Below are 18,654 nucleotides of genomic sequence, written 5' to 3' on the forward strand. Positions count from 1 at the left end.
TACCAATTTATAGGTATCTGAAGTCTTTGAGAACCAAGGAGCCAGAAGTCTCCTACGCGGAAAGAAGTTTTTGGTATTTGAGCCTCGAGAGTTATTCGATTGAAACTTGGCACAAGTTATGAAATTCAACCAATTATATCTCCCTTGCTTTAATCCTACATCAGTGTCCACTGTTAGGGTCAGCTCTCCTTGTTCGCAGGTGGTAAACTCTTCTATTTTGGGTGTCAGCTTCTGATAGTCCAAATGCATATAGATACTAAATCAAAATAAGGAAGTAAAAAAGAAATGGAGTATTCAAATGACTTACCCATTTTCCAGCGACGCGCAGAATCCGGCACACGGGCCTTTCAGTCCTTCCTCCATGAATTGCCGGAAGGCCGGGTTACTCCTGATCGGGGGTAGAATATACTCTGAGGACAGAGTATCCACATTGGTCGATTTCAGATAAAGTCCCGGGTTGGCGAGGTTCGATATATTTGTGGTCGCATACAGGCCTAATTGGTCAATCAGAGAGATAGAAACCAGACCCATGTCAATCATACGGTATGTATGGATCTCAATGGAATCGTACGGCAAATGGAATATAGTACATATAGGGCATAGTGTGATCTCCGTTAAAGACAAAATGACTTGAAAAGTTAAGATGAGACAATCCTCAAATTATTGTCATTTGGATTTGGAAGAAGTTTGATAGAGGGAAAGATAACAACGGAAGTCTTATCGTGAAATTGGGTTAAGATAAAGCAGAATTGGACCTAAAACTATTGTTAATGTGAGAATTCGGAAAAAATCAACTTTCAAAAGACATTAATTTTGTGACATTTCATGATTACCCGAAAAATTCATACTTATTCAGAGCCTATACCATTTCATATTCATAATGAATGAGTGAATCACGAGTAGGTAGTTTTTTTTTAATTTTAGAATTTAGAGTATTAATTATAATGAACTCACCTACAGAAAACCCAGCTTCCTCTTCTAAGCTTTTTGAGGAAGCAAGCATAATTACTCCATAAATTAATGCTGTGCTCTCACCATGACAAACCTATGATTAACTTTGAAACTCGACCTGACTTTAAACCAGAGAGAGAGAGAAAAGGGGACTTCAGACGTAAAGTTTACTTGAAGATACAATTTAAAAGAAAGAGAGAGAGAGAGAGAGCTTCCGGCTATCTGGGGGAACGCATTATTTAAGTAATTATCTAACAAGAAATTTCAAAATTCCAGAAAAATTTGATAATAATATTATGAGAAAAAACTCTTTCAAGATATGCCCCCACATAGCTTCCTCTCTCTCTCTCTCTCTCTCTTTTTTTTCTTTTCCCGTGTACAGACGGGGTCAGCGTTTTTCGTCAGCCTCTCAATCAGCCCTAGCTGGGTGATTGCTTTCAGGCTGACATTTGGTTTTGGCTACAAATTTTACGAGTGGATGCCCTTCGCACTCAAACTTTACTATTTCTTTAGCAAGGGAAATTTTAGGCTAGTATCCTCCCTGTTTAAAGTCCTCCAGCTAGACTCTATCAAACCTCTTTAAAAAAATCTTCTTACTTATTAGAGTTATTACCAATTTATAGGTATCTGAAGTCTTTGAGAACCAAGGAGCCAGAAGTCACATTGATGGAGTATTTCTTCTTTGGTAACTGATGCGGCTGCAGACTCCGCTTGACCTGTAGTAGATCGTAGTAGTTATCATCGACGTGTTCGTAGTTCGTCACGTTTTCGTAGTTGTCGTAACTCGTGGGCGTTTCGTACTTCGTACTCGGAGCGACCGGTCGGGACAGAGGGATATCGTCGTAGAAGTTCGGGTTTCGCGTGAACAGATCGGAAATATCGTACAGTCCCACGTCATTGGGGACGGAGATTACACTTGTGCTGCCCAGAGTAACATCCGGGTCATGAGGATAGTTCTGATTTTGTCCACCAGGTGAACACTTCTCACTAGACACGGAATTCCCGTCACCCGTTTTGACGAACAGTTTAGAGTAAATATTTTTGATAGGTTTAAAATTGGTTTCTTCCTTCAGTTTCTGAATTTTAGTAGACGCGGCAGTCTTGATAGACGGAGGCTGGCCGTCAGTTTGTGCGCGTTGCTTTCCATACAGTTGCCTATAGTATTTCTCCTGCGCCTGTTGACTGCTGTTCAGTAGGAAGCACACCTTCCACCACTGTTCATGAAGATGGACTCAGAAATGAACTGGAAGAATGAACCCATAGTAGGACGTTTGGTTTTGTTTTAAATCCAGAAATGACGCGGGGTAGTTTTAACTCTCTATACAATAACACACATCCACTATTTCACTTTTTACTTTCCTTATCCTATAGGAAGGAAAGTAATGTAATCGGGTCAAATTTTCGATGGTCAGATTTTAGTGCCAAAACGCGCCCTGACGGGTGTTCACAAGAGTCAATAATTCCTGTGTCAAGAAGTTAAGAGCACTAAGGCCTTTTTCCAATAAGCAGATTTAGGAGTAACTAGGTGTCAATACTTTGAATGTGCTGACATCACTCTTGTTTCTACTTTTGTAGTTTGACATATTCACTGGCAATACGATTATTATTTTGTAGTTTTGGAGTCTCCACTAACAATGTTTTTATTTTGAGGTTTGGCCATCTCCACTGACAAAATTGGAATTCTGTATTTTTGACATCTCCACTAACATTCTCATTTTGTAGTTCTAACATCTCCACTAACAATATTCTCATTTTGTAGTTTTGGAGTCTCCATTGACAAAATTCTTTTTTTTATTTTATTTTAATTTATTATGGTGCGTCATTTTATTTTGTACTTTTGACATCTCCACTAACATTCAACTTTGGTACACTCTTCAAGTTTCTGACCTTGCGCAGAAGTCAACATTCATTTCATCAATAAGGTTAAAATTTTGCAATTGAATAGGTACTACATAGGTAACACCACTGTTTACACATAAGGATGTTGTTGTTCTTGGACAGCGTGTTGTTGAGGGGAGGTCCCTCATGATTGCTACTGAACTCCATGGTAGAGCTGAAGTAAGCAGAAAGGTTGGCACTTGGTAAGTTAGTTGGTTAGGTCATGATAAATTATTTCGCACCTTGAAATTATTAAATTGTGATTGCTACTGAACTCCATGGCAGAGCTGAAGTAAGCAGAAAGGTTGGCACTTGGTAAGTTAGTTGGTTAGGTCATGATAAATTATTTCGCACCTTGAAATTATTAAATTATGTTCAGCGTTAGAACATTACAGAACCACATAATTCTTGTTCAATGTTTCTAACATTCCTACGGAGAATCAATACAGATTAATCTTACATGTTTATTTTACTTGCGTTCTTTTCACACGATATTGAAATTGATTTTATGAGTAAATATTCCAACTTTCTTATTGAAATCATTCAATCACTGTAAGAAAAAGCACATTTGTTAATTCATTTGAATTTATATTAGATTATTATTATTAATAGAATAAGCAAAAATAAATTACACTGACCGGCAAAATTAACCGGACGCTCGTATTTTTGGTTTTTCTCAAACTGCTGTTCAGTGTTCAATTTTTTTCGGGAAAACCATCATTAATGTTATTTGTTGTGAGGTTTAAAACTTATTCCGCAAGACCGCATACCTACATAATCTGCGAGTAAAAAAAGAAAAATCAAAAACAAGGGTCAGTTTTTTTGCTGAAAATGCATGTTTCTGGAGATAAATGTTAACGTAACTTTTTTTCTCCTCAATATTTTTACACCATTTTTGAACCAGGTTCTTTAGAAAAGAACACAGAACATTAATTTACTACTGGTAAAAATTAGAAAAATTCCCTGGGCCCCAACCGGAACTTTTTTAAAAAAAGGAGCAAAGTACCAAACTATACCAAGGCGCCTCTCAGCAAAGTACCAAACTATACCAAGGCACCTCTCAGCAAGCAGTCTCACCCGCTGTATATTTAACAGTCAAAACAAAACCAATCTTTCAAGGTTGAACGGAACGAGAGAATGCCAGTAGAAAAGTGCGATTTCAAAGAAACCAAATTATGTATAAGAACCAAATTATTAGACTGACAAGGCGGTTTTACACTGAAGTCAAATTACCTCTGTAGTGCAGATCAGGCTCCTGTCAAATACAGTCAAAATATTCTTACTGACAATTTAGTGTTTGAAAAAACAGTCTTATGACTTTTTTCAATAAAGGTTCACCGCTACTGTGTAACTGTTAAGATCTTTATGAAGATGACAAACCCCATTTTTGGCAACCACCTACTCGCATTAACCCCACCCACAGCCTGAGAAAGGCAGCACGCTATCGCCCAGAGAGTCATCCACCCGGATACCAAGTGCAACGTTGCTTAACTTCAGTGATCCATCAGGAACTGATACATTCAACGTGTTTTGGTGCTGGCTGGGTCCGAACCATTACATTACTTCAAAAACTATAAAACAACAGGAAGGTTTCTTGTTTAGTGTAAAACCTCCTTGGACTAAACCAAGTTTTTTCGTTCTGCTGCTGCTGGGTTTGTGTTCTGGTGAAGGGTACAATTATTTTAATATTACTGGAGTACCCAGAGTTCACAGAACGCAACAGAAATTCTTCGGAAATATAAAATTAAAATCTCGAGTCCCTCGGGTGTTGGGTATTGGGTACGAACGTACACTCAATACTGGGGGCTTCATGAATGAGATGAAGATGGACTCAGAAATGAATTGGAAGAATGAACCCATAGTAGGACGTTTGGTTTTGTTTTAAATCCAGAAATGACGCCGGGGTAGTTTTAACTCTCTTTAAAATAACATGGACACATCCACTATTTCACTTTTTTCTAACTCCCCAGATTTTTTAAAAAACTAAATCCCTAAAAATACATGTGCAAAATCACTCTTTTTTCTTTCCTTTTCAAGACAGATAAATATATTATTACTATTATTAGGTAGAAATTGTAAAGAATTTTATTTTTATTATTTTAAACTTCTAAAGCGGTTTCCAGCTGTGACTCTCAACCTGTATTTCAGAAGTATATCTAGTATCTAGCACCTAGCAGGTGTGAACACAAAGTCCACTTTCTTACAAGCCTAAAGTCACTAAAACTAGATGAGCCATCCATTTAGCTATCTGTAAAAAGTTCTGTAAGGTTTATTTAGCTATCTCTGAAAAGTTCTATAAGGTTTATTTAGCTATCTCTGAAAAGTTCTATAAGGTTTATTTAGCTATCTCTGAAAAGTTCTATAAGGTTTATTTAGCTATCTCTGAAAAGTTCTATAAGGTTTATTTAGCTATCTCTGAAAAGTTCTATAAGGTTTATTTAGCTATCTCTGAAAAGTTCTATAAGGTTTATTTAGCTATCTCTGAAAAGTTCTATAAGGTTTATTTAGCTATCTCTGAAAAGTTCTATAAGGTTTATTTAGCTATCTCTGAAAAGTTCTATAAGGTTTATTTAGCTATCTCTGAAAAGTTCTATAAGGTTTATTTAGCTATCTCTGAAAAGTTCTATAAGGTTTATTTAGCTATCTCTGAAAAGTTCTATAAGGTTTATTTAGCTATCTCTGAAAAGTTCTATAAGGTTTATTTAGCTATCTCTGAAAAGTTCTATAAGGTTTATTTAGCTATCTCTGAAAAGTTCTATAAGGTTTATTTAGCTATCTCTGAAAAGTTCTATAAGGTTTATTTAGCTATCTCTGAAAAGTTCTATAAGGTTTATTTAGCTATCTCTGAAAAGTTCTATAAGGTTTATTTAGCTATCTCTGAAAAGTTCTATAAGGTTTATTTAGCTATCTCTGAAAAGTTCTATAAGGTTTATTTAGCTATCTCTGAAAAGTTCTATAAGGTTTATTTAGCTATCTCTGAAAAGTTCTATAAGGTTTATTTAGCTATCTCTGAAAAGTTCTATAAGGTTTATTTAGCTATCTCTGAAAAGTTCTATAAGGTTTATTTAGCTATCTCTGAAAAGTTCTATAAGGTTTATTTAGCTATCTCTGAAAAGTTCTATAAGGTTTATTTAGCTATCTCTGAAAAGTTCTATAAGGTTTATTTAGCTATCTCTGAAAAGTTCTATAAGGTTTATTTAGCTATCTCTGAAAAGTTCTATAAGGTTTATTTAGCTATCTCTGAAAAGTTCTATAAGGTTTATTTAGCTATCTCTGAAAAGTTCTATAAGGTTTATTTAGCTATCTCTGAAAAGTTCTATAAGGTTTATTTAGCTATCTCTGAAAAGTTCTATAAGGTTTATTTAGCTATCTCTGAAAAGTTCTATAAGGTTTATTTAGCTATCTCTGAAAAGTTCTATAAGGTTTATTTAGCTATCTCTGAAAAGTTCTATAAGGTTTATTTAGCTATCTCTGAAAAGTTCTATAAGGTTTATTTAGCTATCTCTGAAAAGTTCTATAAGGTTTATTTAGCTATCTCTGAAAAGTTCTATAAGGTTTATTTAGCTATCTCTGAAAAGTTCTATAAGGTTTATTTAGCTATCTCTGAAAAGTTCTATAAGGTTTATTTAGCTATCTCTGAAAAGTTCTATAAGGTTTATTTAGCTATCTCTGAAAAGTTCTATAAGGTTTATTTAGCTATCTCTGAAAAGTTCTATAAGGTTTATTTAGCTATCTCTGAAAAGTTCTATAAGGTTTATTTAGCTATCTCTGAAAAGTTCTATAAGGTTTATTTAGCTATCTCTGAAATTAAAGTCCAAGTAAAAAGATGTGAAGTTTTAATTTAATTTCTCGCTTTATATTTTTTCAGCGCTCGCTGAACTGGGAATCGAAAAATATCGAAGTCAAATTGATTGCCCATAGTCCGAGTCTAAGCAACCTATCGACTGGATCGTAAATTTGCCCAGGCTATATGGACGTACATATATGAGAGCTTTAGTGTATCGACACTTAAGAAATAACACTACCTATACGAGTATGTATATTACCTATAAGCTTTACAAAGGGAGCAACATTTTTAGAATAACATCGACACAAAGTAAACTTTTAACAAATAAATTAATATAATTCTTTGAAGTTCTGCAAGAAAAAAAAAAATATCTGCCTTTTTGGTTCTCCTTACCAAGTTGACCCACAGAACTTATATATAATGACTGCTGAAACCCTCCAAGAGATTAAAGTAAACTTTATTCCTTCGTTAAACTGTAGCCAGCCTAGTTAGCTTGAAGGGTAGCGCGTCTGCCTCGTAAGCGCTAGGCTGCGGGTTTGATTCCCACCCAGGGCGTATTTTATCCTGAACGGATAATGTTCGTTCTCGGAACGGCTGGCTCTCTCCTGTCCTATCTTCCTTCTCTCTTCAATTTCGGGACTATAAGAAGAAGAAGAAGAAGAAGAAGAAGAAGAAGAAGAAGAAGAAAAAGATATGCGCTGTTGTTTGTCAAGCGCCGACATGAGGCTTGACAGGCATTGCGCGCATTGTCCACTCTACATGACTACATGGTATAATGGTCGCGCTCCGTACATTAGGTTAGCACAGCAGGCGGTCTCCGGGCATGCTTGTAATAAGGTTCTATCATCAGAATACATAGACCTATGCATAAGTGTGAACTTTACACAATTTACAAAAGAGCGTAAAAAATCCATAAAAATAATGCCGGAACCTGGTCCTTCCTTATCCGTCCATGCTTTCCATTAGACTCTGCACTTTACTTCAAGGTATTATCTTCCATACTGATGCTCTTACACATACTATGGAGGAAGAAATTTTGCCATCTCCACTAGTATTATCGAATAGAATATCCATAATTTTGAGATAGTGTGATTTTGACATCTCCACTAACAACAATATTATCATTCGTAATTTCGTCATCTCCACTAAAACTCACACACCTGTTGTTTTGTCACCTGAACAACTTGAAACTTCAAAATTTAATCGCATAATTCTCATATACTCGTAGGTATCTCATCAGCAAATGATGAGTGATGGACCAACACGAAACAAGAGGAAATATCAATCAAATACCAAGTCAACGAAGGAATTCGCTAATTATAGCACAGAAATCTGTACTGATATTACATCTTCCAGCTATTCACGTGTTACACATATGTGATACCTACATCATACGTGATAACGTGATGTTACATATTTGAAGCGTGATGGAATGTCTACACCAGAATAACCTAAGCTAAGTTACGTGTGAGAAAATTTGCTCGAAATTTTTCACCGAATCGTCCATCAACATCATAAAACATCAGCTATAGCTGGTATAGTATAACTATAACATACATAAATAATTATTAGCTCCACTATACAAGATAGAAACTGTGCCTGTGTTAGTGCTAGCCTAAGGTAGTAAGCAGGGCTGTATTTAGAGGGAACCGAGGGGACCCCCCCCCCTTCTGGGACTTTATTTTTTGCTGCTTTACTGAGGGGCGGACTCCGCATGAGGAGCATCCCCTCAGTACATGACACTGGTTGGACTCTTCCCCCCCCCCCCCCAAAAAACAGAAGAACCAGGCCTTCGAGCCCCGCCAAAGTGAAAGAAAAAGACAAAAAATCAGCCGATTACATTACTTTCCTTCCTATAGGATAAGGAATAAGAAATGTACAAAGATAAAAATAGATCTTTCAAACGTCCCCGAGGTATAGTAAAAGAACGATTGAGAAATAAAAAAAAAGCTGTAGGTTTATTGAAATAAAGAAGTACATAATACAGACCTAATAATATGTTATATGAATGAGGTATATTTAATCGATGCAGAATCAAATTGGTTTATTAAGACACGTAATTTTTCTTTGCTGTGAAAATCCTACTTTTCAATGGAAACCAAAAACTTGAAAAGCCGATGTTTTTCTCAAACTTCGGTTCTCGTCTTCAAGGTCCTTTTTGAGCAAAACTTTTCAAGCACAAAATAGATCGAACTTTGAATGAGTCACAAATCACAACACTGGTGTAACTTTTATTCATTCGACGCGACATGTGATGTGTGATAGAGTCTCAAGCTTCCTATAACAAGTTTGCCACTTCCATTTTGCAATTTTATGAAACTCATTTGATCCGGATAGATTGATTGGCAGATTGATAATTACCTGATTTAAAGAAAAATATTGATGGTAACTAACCGATTTATAAATTATATTGATAATGAATCAAAAGTTAATCATGAATAATTCGGTTTATTTATTATTGATCTATAACCAGAGACAGTTCTGAGTAAAAGAAATTAAGTTTTATGTGTGCATAATAAATCAATTAAATATGAATTCGATAAAATATGTAGATTTCTTAATGTACCATAAAGTAGTACATTAAGAAATAGAAATGCATTGAAAGTTACCTCTCTATAGGTATGTAGTGTGGGGATTAAAAAATTGATTCGCAGATTGAAATAATTAATTTATTGAAAGAACCCGAACGGGGCGAAAAAAGAAATTTAACTGTGTAAAGCATAAATGCTTTTCACAAATGTCGTTCCCTCAATACACGACACTAAAATTTATGACTTCATTTGGACTTGAACCACCAACCTCCAGTTCCAGAGCCCACCGTGCTAACCACTACACCACAAAGTGTTTTCTCAGTTTTACCTCGATTTTTTTTTTTTTTTTTTTTTTCTCTGGTCTAAACAATCTCCAGAATGAAGGAAGAGGTATCCACTTGTAAGATACTTTAATGGATTTTGTTGTCTCGTCTTGTGAAAAAATCTAGCTTCGTACGAAAGAATACGAGAATTTCTTGTCTCGTCTCTAAAAATTTCTCGTCTTATCTCAAAAATTACGTCACGCTAGACGAGACAAAGCCCTGTCTTTAACCTCATTCCCACACACTAGGTAATTGTATTCCATCTCATCAAAGGGTTAATTATTAACCCCATTCCCAGCCCTGAAGTCCCCACACGATATAATTGCATTAGCTCTCAACTCATGTCTACCTATGTGTATCCACTTACAAGGCGTTTGTTTCTTATTTCCGGACGACTTGGTTGCGGGAATTTCATTTAATTGCCTTTGAACGATGGATATGTGTGGGTACAAGTAGGTGGGTAGGTATACTGGTACCTAATAGGTGGGCCGTAGCGTAGTTTCAGCGTATGTATGGAGGTGTCAGATTTGAGATTTTTTTTTTGAGAGGTTTGATAAAGGGATATACCTCAGCAGTTGCTGAATTGGGGTCTTGGCCTTGAGCTTTGGCATATATTTCAAATGGGAAAAACTTAAAAATACTTCATGTATAATGGTTATATTCATAGGTAGGATTACTCTTTGTATGTTTTTCTAAACTTATAAGTACCTATGTATTGTATTGTGCCTTTAAATGACCACCAAATAAAGGTTTATTCATTTATTTATTTGATAAAGGGAACTGGTATAAAACTGCTAAGGTTTTATCGTCCCGAAAGCGAAAAGAGAAGGATAGAAGAAAGTCAGCCATTCCGAGAACAAACCTTATCTGTACAGGATAAAATCCACCCCGGGCGGGAATCGAACCCGCGGCCTAGCGCTTACGAGGCAGACGCGCTACCAATCAAGCTAACTAGGCTGGCAGACGAAATTCTTGCTTCTCAATGGAGAATTTCGCCTGTAGGACAGAGAATATGGATATGGATATACTCATAGGTTCTTTATATACTTGCATTATGCTGAAACATCGACTAATACCTTTAATGATAGGGTAAATCATAGGACGTACATATCTAAAGTCCAAAATCTATGTACCTAACGATAGGGAAATATCAATTATTATAATTTTCCCATCATTGAATCCCTCCCATATCCTTCCTAATTCCGTTTTGGTCCCTTCATCGCTCCCTTCTTCCTCCTCTGTTCTTTCATCCCTCTTCCTTCCTATCTTATTTCTCCCGCCTTTCTCCTGCCTCTGTCTCTTCTAGCTAATTAATTCATCGAATAAATGGTACGTTTTTTAGGTGGGCGAATAAATGGTACACTTACCCTAATTGGGTACTGTATTGGGAAAGACAAGTCCAAGAAATCTTACCTTTTCCGAGAGAAGTTCAGAAATCTTACCCTACTTCCCTTTCTAGGGGGACTTTCCCCCTTCCCTTGATCCCTTCTCTTACTTCTCCCTTCTCTCTCTCTTCTTTCTCCCACCTATGCAACTTTTGGGCGGCTTTGGCCCGTTTCTCCCCCTATTAAACGTTCTCCCTTCCCGTTTCTTTCTCCTCTCCCTCTCTCCCTCCTGTTCGTCTATTTCCCTCTCTTCTATATCCTCGATCTTTCTTCTCCCAATCCCTGGCCCTCCCCTTTTTTCATAGTTCACCTTTATCACCGCTCCCTCTACATTCTGCTTCCCCTTCGCTTGGAGGATAGCACATTGCAGAGCGCTGTTTCGATAATTTCATTTTCAGTTTTCGTATTTAATTACTTTTCCTGATCCCTTGAGGACTTTCTCTGAGTTTTGCCAACCTAATAATACTCGAGGGAGATGGAGATAGATAGATAGAGAGGGAAGGAGAGAGAGAGGGAGAGAGAGATGAGAGGTCAACGAGCCAAAACTTTTGTTTCTGGAAAACTTTACCTTTTGCCAATAATTTGTCTTATTCACACCCAATCTGAGATGTTCTATGACCCTCTCTCCCCTATCTCTCTCTCTCTCTCTCTCTCGCATATTATACTCCTATCCCTCTCTCTTTCTCTATCCCTCTCCCCCCCCCTCCTCAGTCTCTTTCGCTGTTCCCCTAACTCCTTCTTTATCGTAATCTGGTCTCCTTTTTTCTCCTTAGTCTCTTTCCTTCTATTCTGTCTGTCTCTCTACCTCTTCCCTTTCTCCCTCTCCTTGTACTATTTTCTTCACTTCCATACAGATTCTGTCCCCCTCCCGTACTTTCGACTCCTAGTATCCTGTATTCCTCATTCTATTTTCCTCCCCTGTTCTGTGAGTACCCCCTCCTATATTAGCTATACCTGGTCCTGTGTCCCTCCCTCCTGTATTCCTATTTCTCCTATTCTGAGTACCTCCTTCCTATAATGCTCTCTATGTTAAGTACCCCCTCCTCTGTTCCTCCCCTATTCTGTGAGTGCACCCTTCTATATTACTTCCCTAGTCTGTGAGTGCACCCTTCTATCTTATTCCTCCCTATTCCAAGTACCCTTCCTCAGAATAGGGGAGTTCTGTGAGTGCACCCTTCTATATTACCTCCCTATTCTTATAATCCTGTTCGAATGTCTTACTTGCCGTCTATCTCAATAACACATTCTCTCACAAGGTTCTAGCTTCTTCGCCCCCTCAATACTCCGGCACTACAGAATTTATTATATTTGCGATTACGTTACAACCAGATTGCTCATGTTGTATGATCTAATCCAGGGTTGTCCAACCTTAGGGCACCCGAGGGCCGCAAGAGACCCAGGTAGAGAGTTGGCGGGCCGCAAAAACTCAACTCACGGGGGGGGGATGGCCTGGTGTAATGTAATTATAATATAATTTTATTTTATTGTGAAAACTTACCACATGATGACATGCGGCCCGCGGGCCGCGGGTTGGACAAGCCTGACTTATATTCTCCCTCTGACCACACCATATCGCATGTCGACAGATATAGGATTTTGATTGTGTCGTATGTGTAAACACGATTATACAACCGTTCAATTTAAGCTGCCCGGATTCTCCTTGCATATTTGTTTAGCCCCCACCGTATATTCAGTTTTGTTTATACGATTCCCCCAGTGGTGTAGTTATCCATGGAAGCTAGGGGAGTAGGTACACTTTCTCTACTGGTTTTCCCCCTCACTCTCCTTCTCCTACTTACCATTTACCGAAAATAACAAAAGTGGTTATTCTTAAAGTGCCATTTTTATTAACAAAATACCTGTGAGGTAGGACTTTATTGTTAAAACTCCTTCAATTGTATAAATAAATGTCTAAAAAAATAAATAAAAACCGTATCTCAAGCTGCACGAATTCCAAACCTGATTGGCTAAAATTTGTTTCAGTCTGACTTAAGACCGAGATTTTTTGTTCATAAGATTGGGTGTAAGACTGCCAGCAGATCGGAATACTGTACGAGTTTTTTTTTTGTTTTTTGTTTTTTTGTTTTTTTTTTTTTTTTTTTCTTTGGAGGTAGAAGAATAGAGAATTGACGCCATCATCGTCGTCACCGGGTGAGGGAGGTAGTTGGAGGGAAGAACGAATGTGACCGTGGCGGGGACAGGAAAGGATATGTCGGACGGATAGTGGGTCACCGCATTGACAGATGGGAGGGTGTACGAGTTTATGTATGGGTTTATAGCTTCCCCTTTCCAAAATCTCACGACACACCACTGGTCATTTCATAGACATGAATCCCGTGTGTACACACGTATAATTGTCACTGATATGTATACGGCTACAGACTGTCTCGAAAGCTCTGTCAATGGGTCAATAGTCCCCACCCTATAGGTACCTACAGTTTTGCTTATACAATGCTCAATTCCATACACATAACTGCCGTATATACACACGTATAATTGTCACTGATATGTATACGGCTACAGACTGTCTCGAGAGTTCTGTCTATAGGTCAAAAACCCCACCCTATAGGTACCTACAGTTTTGCTTATAGGATTTTCTACAGATAACTCCCGTATTTACGATGGACGGAACTTTTGGGATACTGTATTAATCACATCAGCTTTACATAAATATGTATTGTACCTAATCATGTGCATAATGGGGTTAACTGTAAAATCTATAAATCTTTCTCATCCTAACGTAAATGTACATAGGTAAATGTCCATGTAATGAATGCCAGATCAAATGCACTTTTCCAGTTGTTGAATTTTATGAAAAATAATGAGCCCTTTTTCATCGAACTGAATTTAGGTAGGTGACCTGGTCTCGATTAGAATGGAACAAGGCGTCGTCCCCCTAAATGTGGCCCTGGAATAGAATAAACCTCGTTTATCCTGCTGGAATAGGACTGAAAAGTTCCTGTACTAACTACCTCGGTGGTGTAGTGGTCAAGGCGCTCGCCTGGTAAACAGGAGGGCGTGGGTTCAATCCCAGCCGAGGTATGGAATACCTATTAAATTTAAACCTAACTTTGATAAAATTTAACGAGAATTTGTTATTTGGAACTTTTTGTTATTCGGTTATTATTAAATTATGTATAATAAATTTGTAAATTATTTCCTTTTGTTATTGAGATTTACCAATGATTTACTTATTTATGATTTCCTTTTCCAGTGTTAATAATAGGTAAATACCTATACATATACAAATGCACATTTAGGTATAAATATTTGAAAAGTTAAGATCTAAGATAATTCACTTCACAGTTGTTATAAGCCACAAACAGGAACACTGGCACAGTGGCAAAATTACCAACACAATAAAACAGAATAAATCACAAAGGTGGTAAGTAGGCACAAAATAAATAAAATATTAAAAAAAGGTAATTATTTCACAAAATCCAAAGTAATTTAATTTTTCTCACACTGGCAGGCAAGGGTATCCAATATTCCAATATCCAAAGGTAAGACTGAACTAACACTACTTGCAAAAAAAAAAAAAAAAATCAATACACTGAGAATAGAGAATTGACGCCATCATCGTCGTCACCGGGTGAGGGAGGTAGTTGGAGGGAAGAACGAATGTGGCCGTGGGGGGGGACAGGAAAGGATATGTCGGACGGATAGTGGGGCACCGCATTGACAGATGGGAGGGTGTACCAGTTTATGTATGGGTTTATAGCTTCCCCTTTCCAAAATCTCACGACACACCACTGGTCATTTCATAGACATAAATCCCGTGTGTACACACGTATAATTGTCACTGATATGTATACGGCTACAGACTGTCTCGAAAGTTCTGTCAATGGGTCAATAGTCCCCACCCTATAGGTACCTACAGTTTTGCTTATATACGATGCTCAATTCCATACACATAACTGCCGTATACACACACGTATAATTGTCACTGATATGTATATGGCTACAGACTGTCTCGAAAGTTCTGTCTATAGGTCAAAAACCCCACCCTAAACCTACAGTTTTGCTTATGGGATTTTCTACAGATAACTCCCGTATTCACGATGGACGGGACTTTTGGGACACTGTATTATCACATCAGCTTTACATAAATATATATTGTACCTAATCATGTGCGCAATGGGGTTAACTGTAAAATCTATAAATCTTTCTCGTCCTAACATAAATGTCCATGTAATGAATGCCAGATCAAATGCACTTTTCCAGTTGTTAAATTTTATGAAAAATAATGAGCCCTTTTTCATCGACAGTGCTCCCAAATGAAAATATTGTAAGGTGCCCAGACTCGTGGTTCGACTAGTAGATACTGAGGTACATTGTAGTGGGTACTAAGATACCCTAGAGTTCGATTCCCACCCGGGGCGTATTTTATCCCAAACAGATAAGGTTTGTTTTCGAAACGGCTGGCTTTCTCCTATCCTGTCTTCCTTCTCTCCTCGATTTTGGGACGATAAGAACTTAGCAGTTACAGTTTCCTCTACATACTGAGGTACCCCAAGTACATACTGAAGTACCTTACTTATCTACCGATACCTACACTACGTGATAGTTCTCATAAATCTTTTCACCATGAAAAAGTAACATTTTAAAATTCAAATTTACGACACCTTGAAACGAAGTTGGAAAAAAAAAAACGAAAAAAAAAATATATATAAAAAGAACTATGAAAAAATAGTTCCAACTTTGTGAAATCTGTCTTCGCTAAGGTATAATTTTCTCGTCATTTCAATCTGTGACATGGGGCAACATTGGACAAGGCACAAGGTACGAAACTAGATTATATCTGTTAAACCAGTGGTTCCTAAACCAACCATCTCATCGTCCCAAGCTGGTCAAAAGTGTTGAAAGGTAAAACCCTAATCTTTTTTTAATAGAGGTTAACCTTCACTGTATACTTGCTTAGTGCTGAGGTCTTTTGTAAGGGGGGGTTTAGCCTCTATTCGACGACAAGGTAACCGCCTCTTCACAATAACCTCACCCAGCCTGAGTTTAGCCGGGGAAAGCCAGCATGCCAACGCCCAGATAGTCACCCACCCGGATACTAACCACGCACTACGTTGCTTAACTTCAATGATCCACTAGTACATTCAACGTGATATCACCGCTGGTTTAGATATGAATTTTTGTTGTTGTTTTAGCGGCTTTAGCTTTCGCCGAATGGTGATGGTGGCAGGAAAAAAAAAGATATCTTTTTGTATCAGCCCAAACAACGGGGTGATCGAACAATGATATGATACGGGCCTTGTTCAGGGACCATACGTTGGTGACCACTGATTCATAAATTTACCGGTATTTATAAAAATAAAAACCGTAACCTAAATTTATTCACAGGTATTTCAGAGCTATTAGCAATTACTTGGGCAAATTACCTGTACTATATATTTTTCATCGAACTGAATTTAGGTAGGTGACCTGGTCTCGATTGGAATGGAACAAGGCGTCGTCCCCCCCTAAATGTGGCCCTGGAATAGAATAAACCTCGTTTATCCTGCTGGAATAGGACTGAAAAGTTCCTGTACTCCAACTAACAGTCTAAACAATCTCCAGAATGAAGGAAGAGGTATCTACTTGTACTTTTTTTTGATAGGTATAAGTTTGCTAGGTCTAGATAGGGAATTATTGTAACATGGTTAGTAAAGGGCAAGAACCCGTTTGATGTATCAAATAAATAAATAAATAAATAAATAAATAAATAAAGATACTTTAATGGATTTTGTTGTCTCGTCTTGTAAAAAAATCTATATAGCGTCGTAAGAAAGAAAACGAGAATTTCTTGTCTCGTCTCTAAAAATTTCTCGTCTTATCTCAAAAATTACGTGACGCTAGACGAGACAAAGCCCTGTCTTTAACCTCATTCCCACACTAGGTAATTGTGTTCCATCTCATCAAAGGGTTAATTATTAACCCCATTCCCAGCCCTGAAGTCCCCACACGATATAATTGCATTAGCTCTCAACTCATGTCATTTCAGTCATTTTACACAAAGGCCGGGTAAAGCCATTTCATTCAAAGGCTTCGTAAGGCGTTTTGCCCGTGTTGAGGGAAACTTATTCAATTAGGCCCGTTTGCTCACGTAGGAACAATTAAGGGCCACAATAACACTTTCAGAAAGGGGGCTTGTGTCGACAACGGTTGTCAAAGAGTGGGCAACGAAATTATTTTAAGAGTCCCAAATATTGGGTTGACCAAATAGTGGGCCCTAAAAATATTTTGAAAGTAGAGTTATAAACTGTATTAAAATTTTATTCATCGATCCTATTGCGAAATTAATAAAAAGTAAAAAGAGAATAAAATGTAATGCGCCAATAGCATGTAAAATGCACCAGTTCTGAATGGATCACTAGTAACGTTTCACACGATTGTAATCTGTATTGTTGACAGTGGCGTAGCGTGGTCTAACTCCAAAAGTAGGGCGGACACTAATTTCTATCACAATATCTATCTAATAAGAATACAATAATTATTTAAAGTCAATATTTAAGGGTATTTGAGTGGGCGGTTGTCAAAGAGTGGGCAACGAAATTATTTTAAGAGTCCCAAATGTTGGGTGACCAAATAGTGGGCCCTAAAAATATTTTGAAAGTAGAGTTATAAACGGTATTAAAATTCATCGAGGATCCTATTGCGAAATGAATAAAAAGAGAATAAAATGTAATGCGCCAATAGCATGTAAAATGCACCAGTTCTGAATGGATCACTGAAATTAGGTAACGTTTCACACGATTGTAATCTGTTTTCTTGACCCGTTAAAAGGATCAACAAAACCGTTTGTCAACCGCTGGTTCCTGAATATTCTATTTTCCGCACAACACCGGAGGGAATCTTTCCACCATGTGATGCACTTATGAGTTTATCGCAGCTTTTAAGCACAGAGCTTTTCTGCCATCTAAACTGAGATTAGATTTGAAATCTTGCATCATAAGTGCCAGACCTCTTCTGTCTCAAGAGAGAAGTGAGAGTTGAGGTATCAAATGGGTATAAGTTGAATTTGTACCACCCGGACAGTCTGGAAAAACACCTACTTAAATGAAAAAAAAAGGAAATTTTTTGGACTGCGAAGTCCAAGTATGGGAAGGACCAAGAGACCTTTTTTTTATTCCTGGCGAAATCAGAGTAGGTATATTTTTGAAATGGCGGAATTATTGGTGCCTATCCATTGGGATTTTTGGACTTTGCTGCTCAAAATTGACTTTTCCTTCTTTTATTGCACATTGCATAAACATCATTTTTCACGGCGGACATACAAAAATGTCACACTGAAATTAATCTCCTGTGTGTCTGTTTACTCTCTATCTCTAACGAGCTCTTAATCAATTTCTATTTTCCAATCTTGGTCTTTGGTTCTACTTTCATTGGATGTCCGAGGGGTCCGCCATAATAGCATTAGTGTAACTTTTTACACTGTTTACTCGAACCACCAACCTCCAGATCCAAAGTCCATCATACCACTGCCCTACTGAGTTTAAAACCCTCAGAGCATTGTTCTCTTAATCATATTTGGGTACGTTTATACAACTTTCTGGGTTTCCACTGTTTCTAGCTTTCTAGTGTTGCTATAATAGCATCAGTGTAACTTTTCACACGGTTTAATCGTCTGTCTAAAGTGGTGTTTTACACAAGTTTATTCGATGAGCATTGCGGGAGTTAATAAAAAAGTTGCTTTGTGAGAGGTGGATGAAGGAGGAGCAAGAGGAGGAGGAGGAGAAGGAGGAGGAGGAGGAGAAGGAGGAGGAGAAGGAGGAGGAGAAGGAGAAGGAGGAGGAGGAGGAGGAGGAGGAGGA

General features: G+C 37.6%; 1 protein-coding gene across 1 annotated transcript; it reads right to left on the reverse strand.

The window, feature by feature from the left end:
- Nucleotides 1–1,568: 1,568 nt before the first annotated feature.
- Nucleotides 1,569–14,374, reverse strand: LOC113467572. The gene is made up of 4 exons (XM_026823814.1): nucleotides 14,320–14,374; nucleotides 3,184–3,379; nucleotides 2,915–3,071; nucleotides 1,569–2,163 (listed from the first exon to the last, which is right to left on the reverse strand). Exons 3-4 carry the CDS (start codon nucleotides 2,995–2,997, stop codon nucleotides 1,569–1,571), a joined length of 678 nt encoding a protein of 225 aa, XP_026679615.1. The 5' UTR covers nucleotides 2,998–3,071; nucleotides 3,184–3,379; nucleotides 14,320–14,374.
- Between the last annotated feature and the right edge of the window lie 4,280 nt (nucleotides 14,375–18,654).

This window comes from Diaphorina citri, unplaced genomic scaffold (genome assembly GCF_000475195.1).
Source record: "Diaphorina citri unplaced genomic scaffold, Diaci psyllid genome assembly version 1.1 scaffold503, whole genome shotgun sequence".
Classification (NCBI taxonomy): Eukaryota; Metazoa; Arthropoda; class Insecta; order Hemiptera; family Psyllidae; genus Diaphorina; species Diaphorina citri.

Bases quoted from the DNA above. Each gene is read 5' to 3' on its own strand.
- LOC113467572 (XM_026823814.1), bottom strand. From the start codon at position 2,997: ATGGAGTTCAGTAGCAATCATGAGGGACCTCCCCTCAACAACACGCTG. The intron at 2,164-2,914 runs GTGTTACCTATG...TCATGAACAGTG, and splicing joins ATCCTTATGTGTAAACAGTG to GTGGAAGGTGTGCTTCCTAC.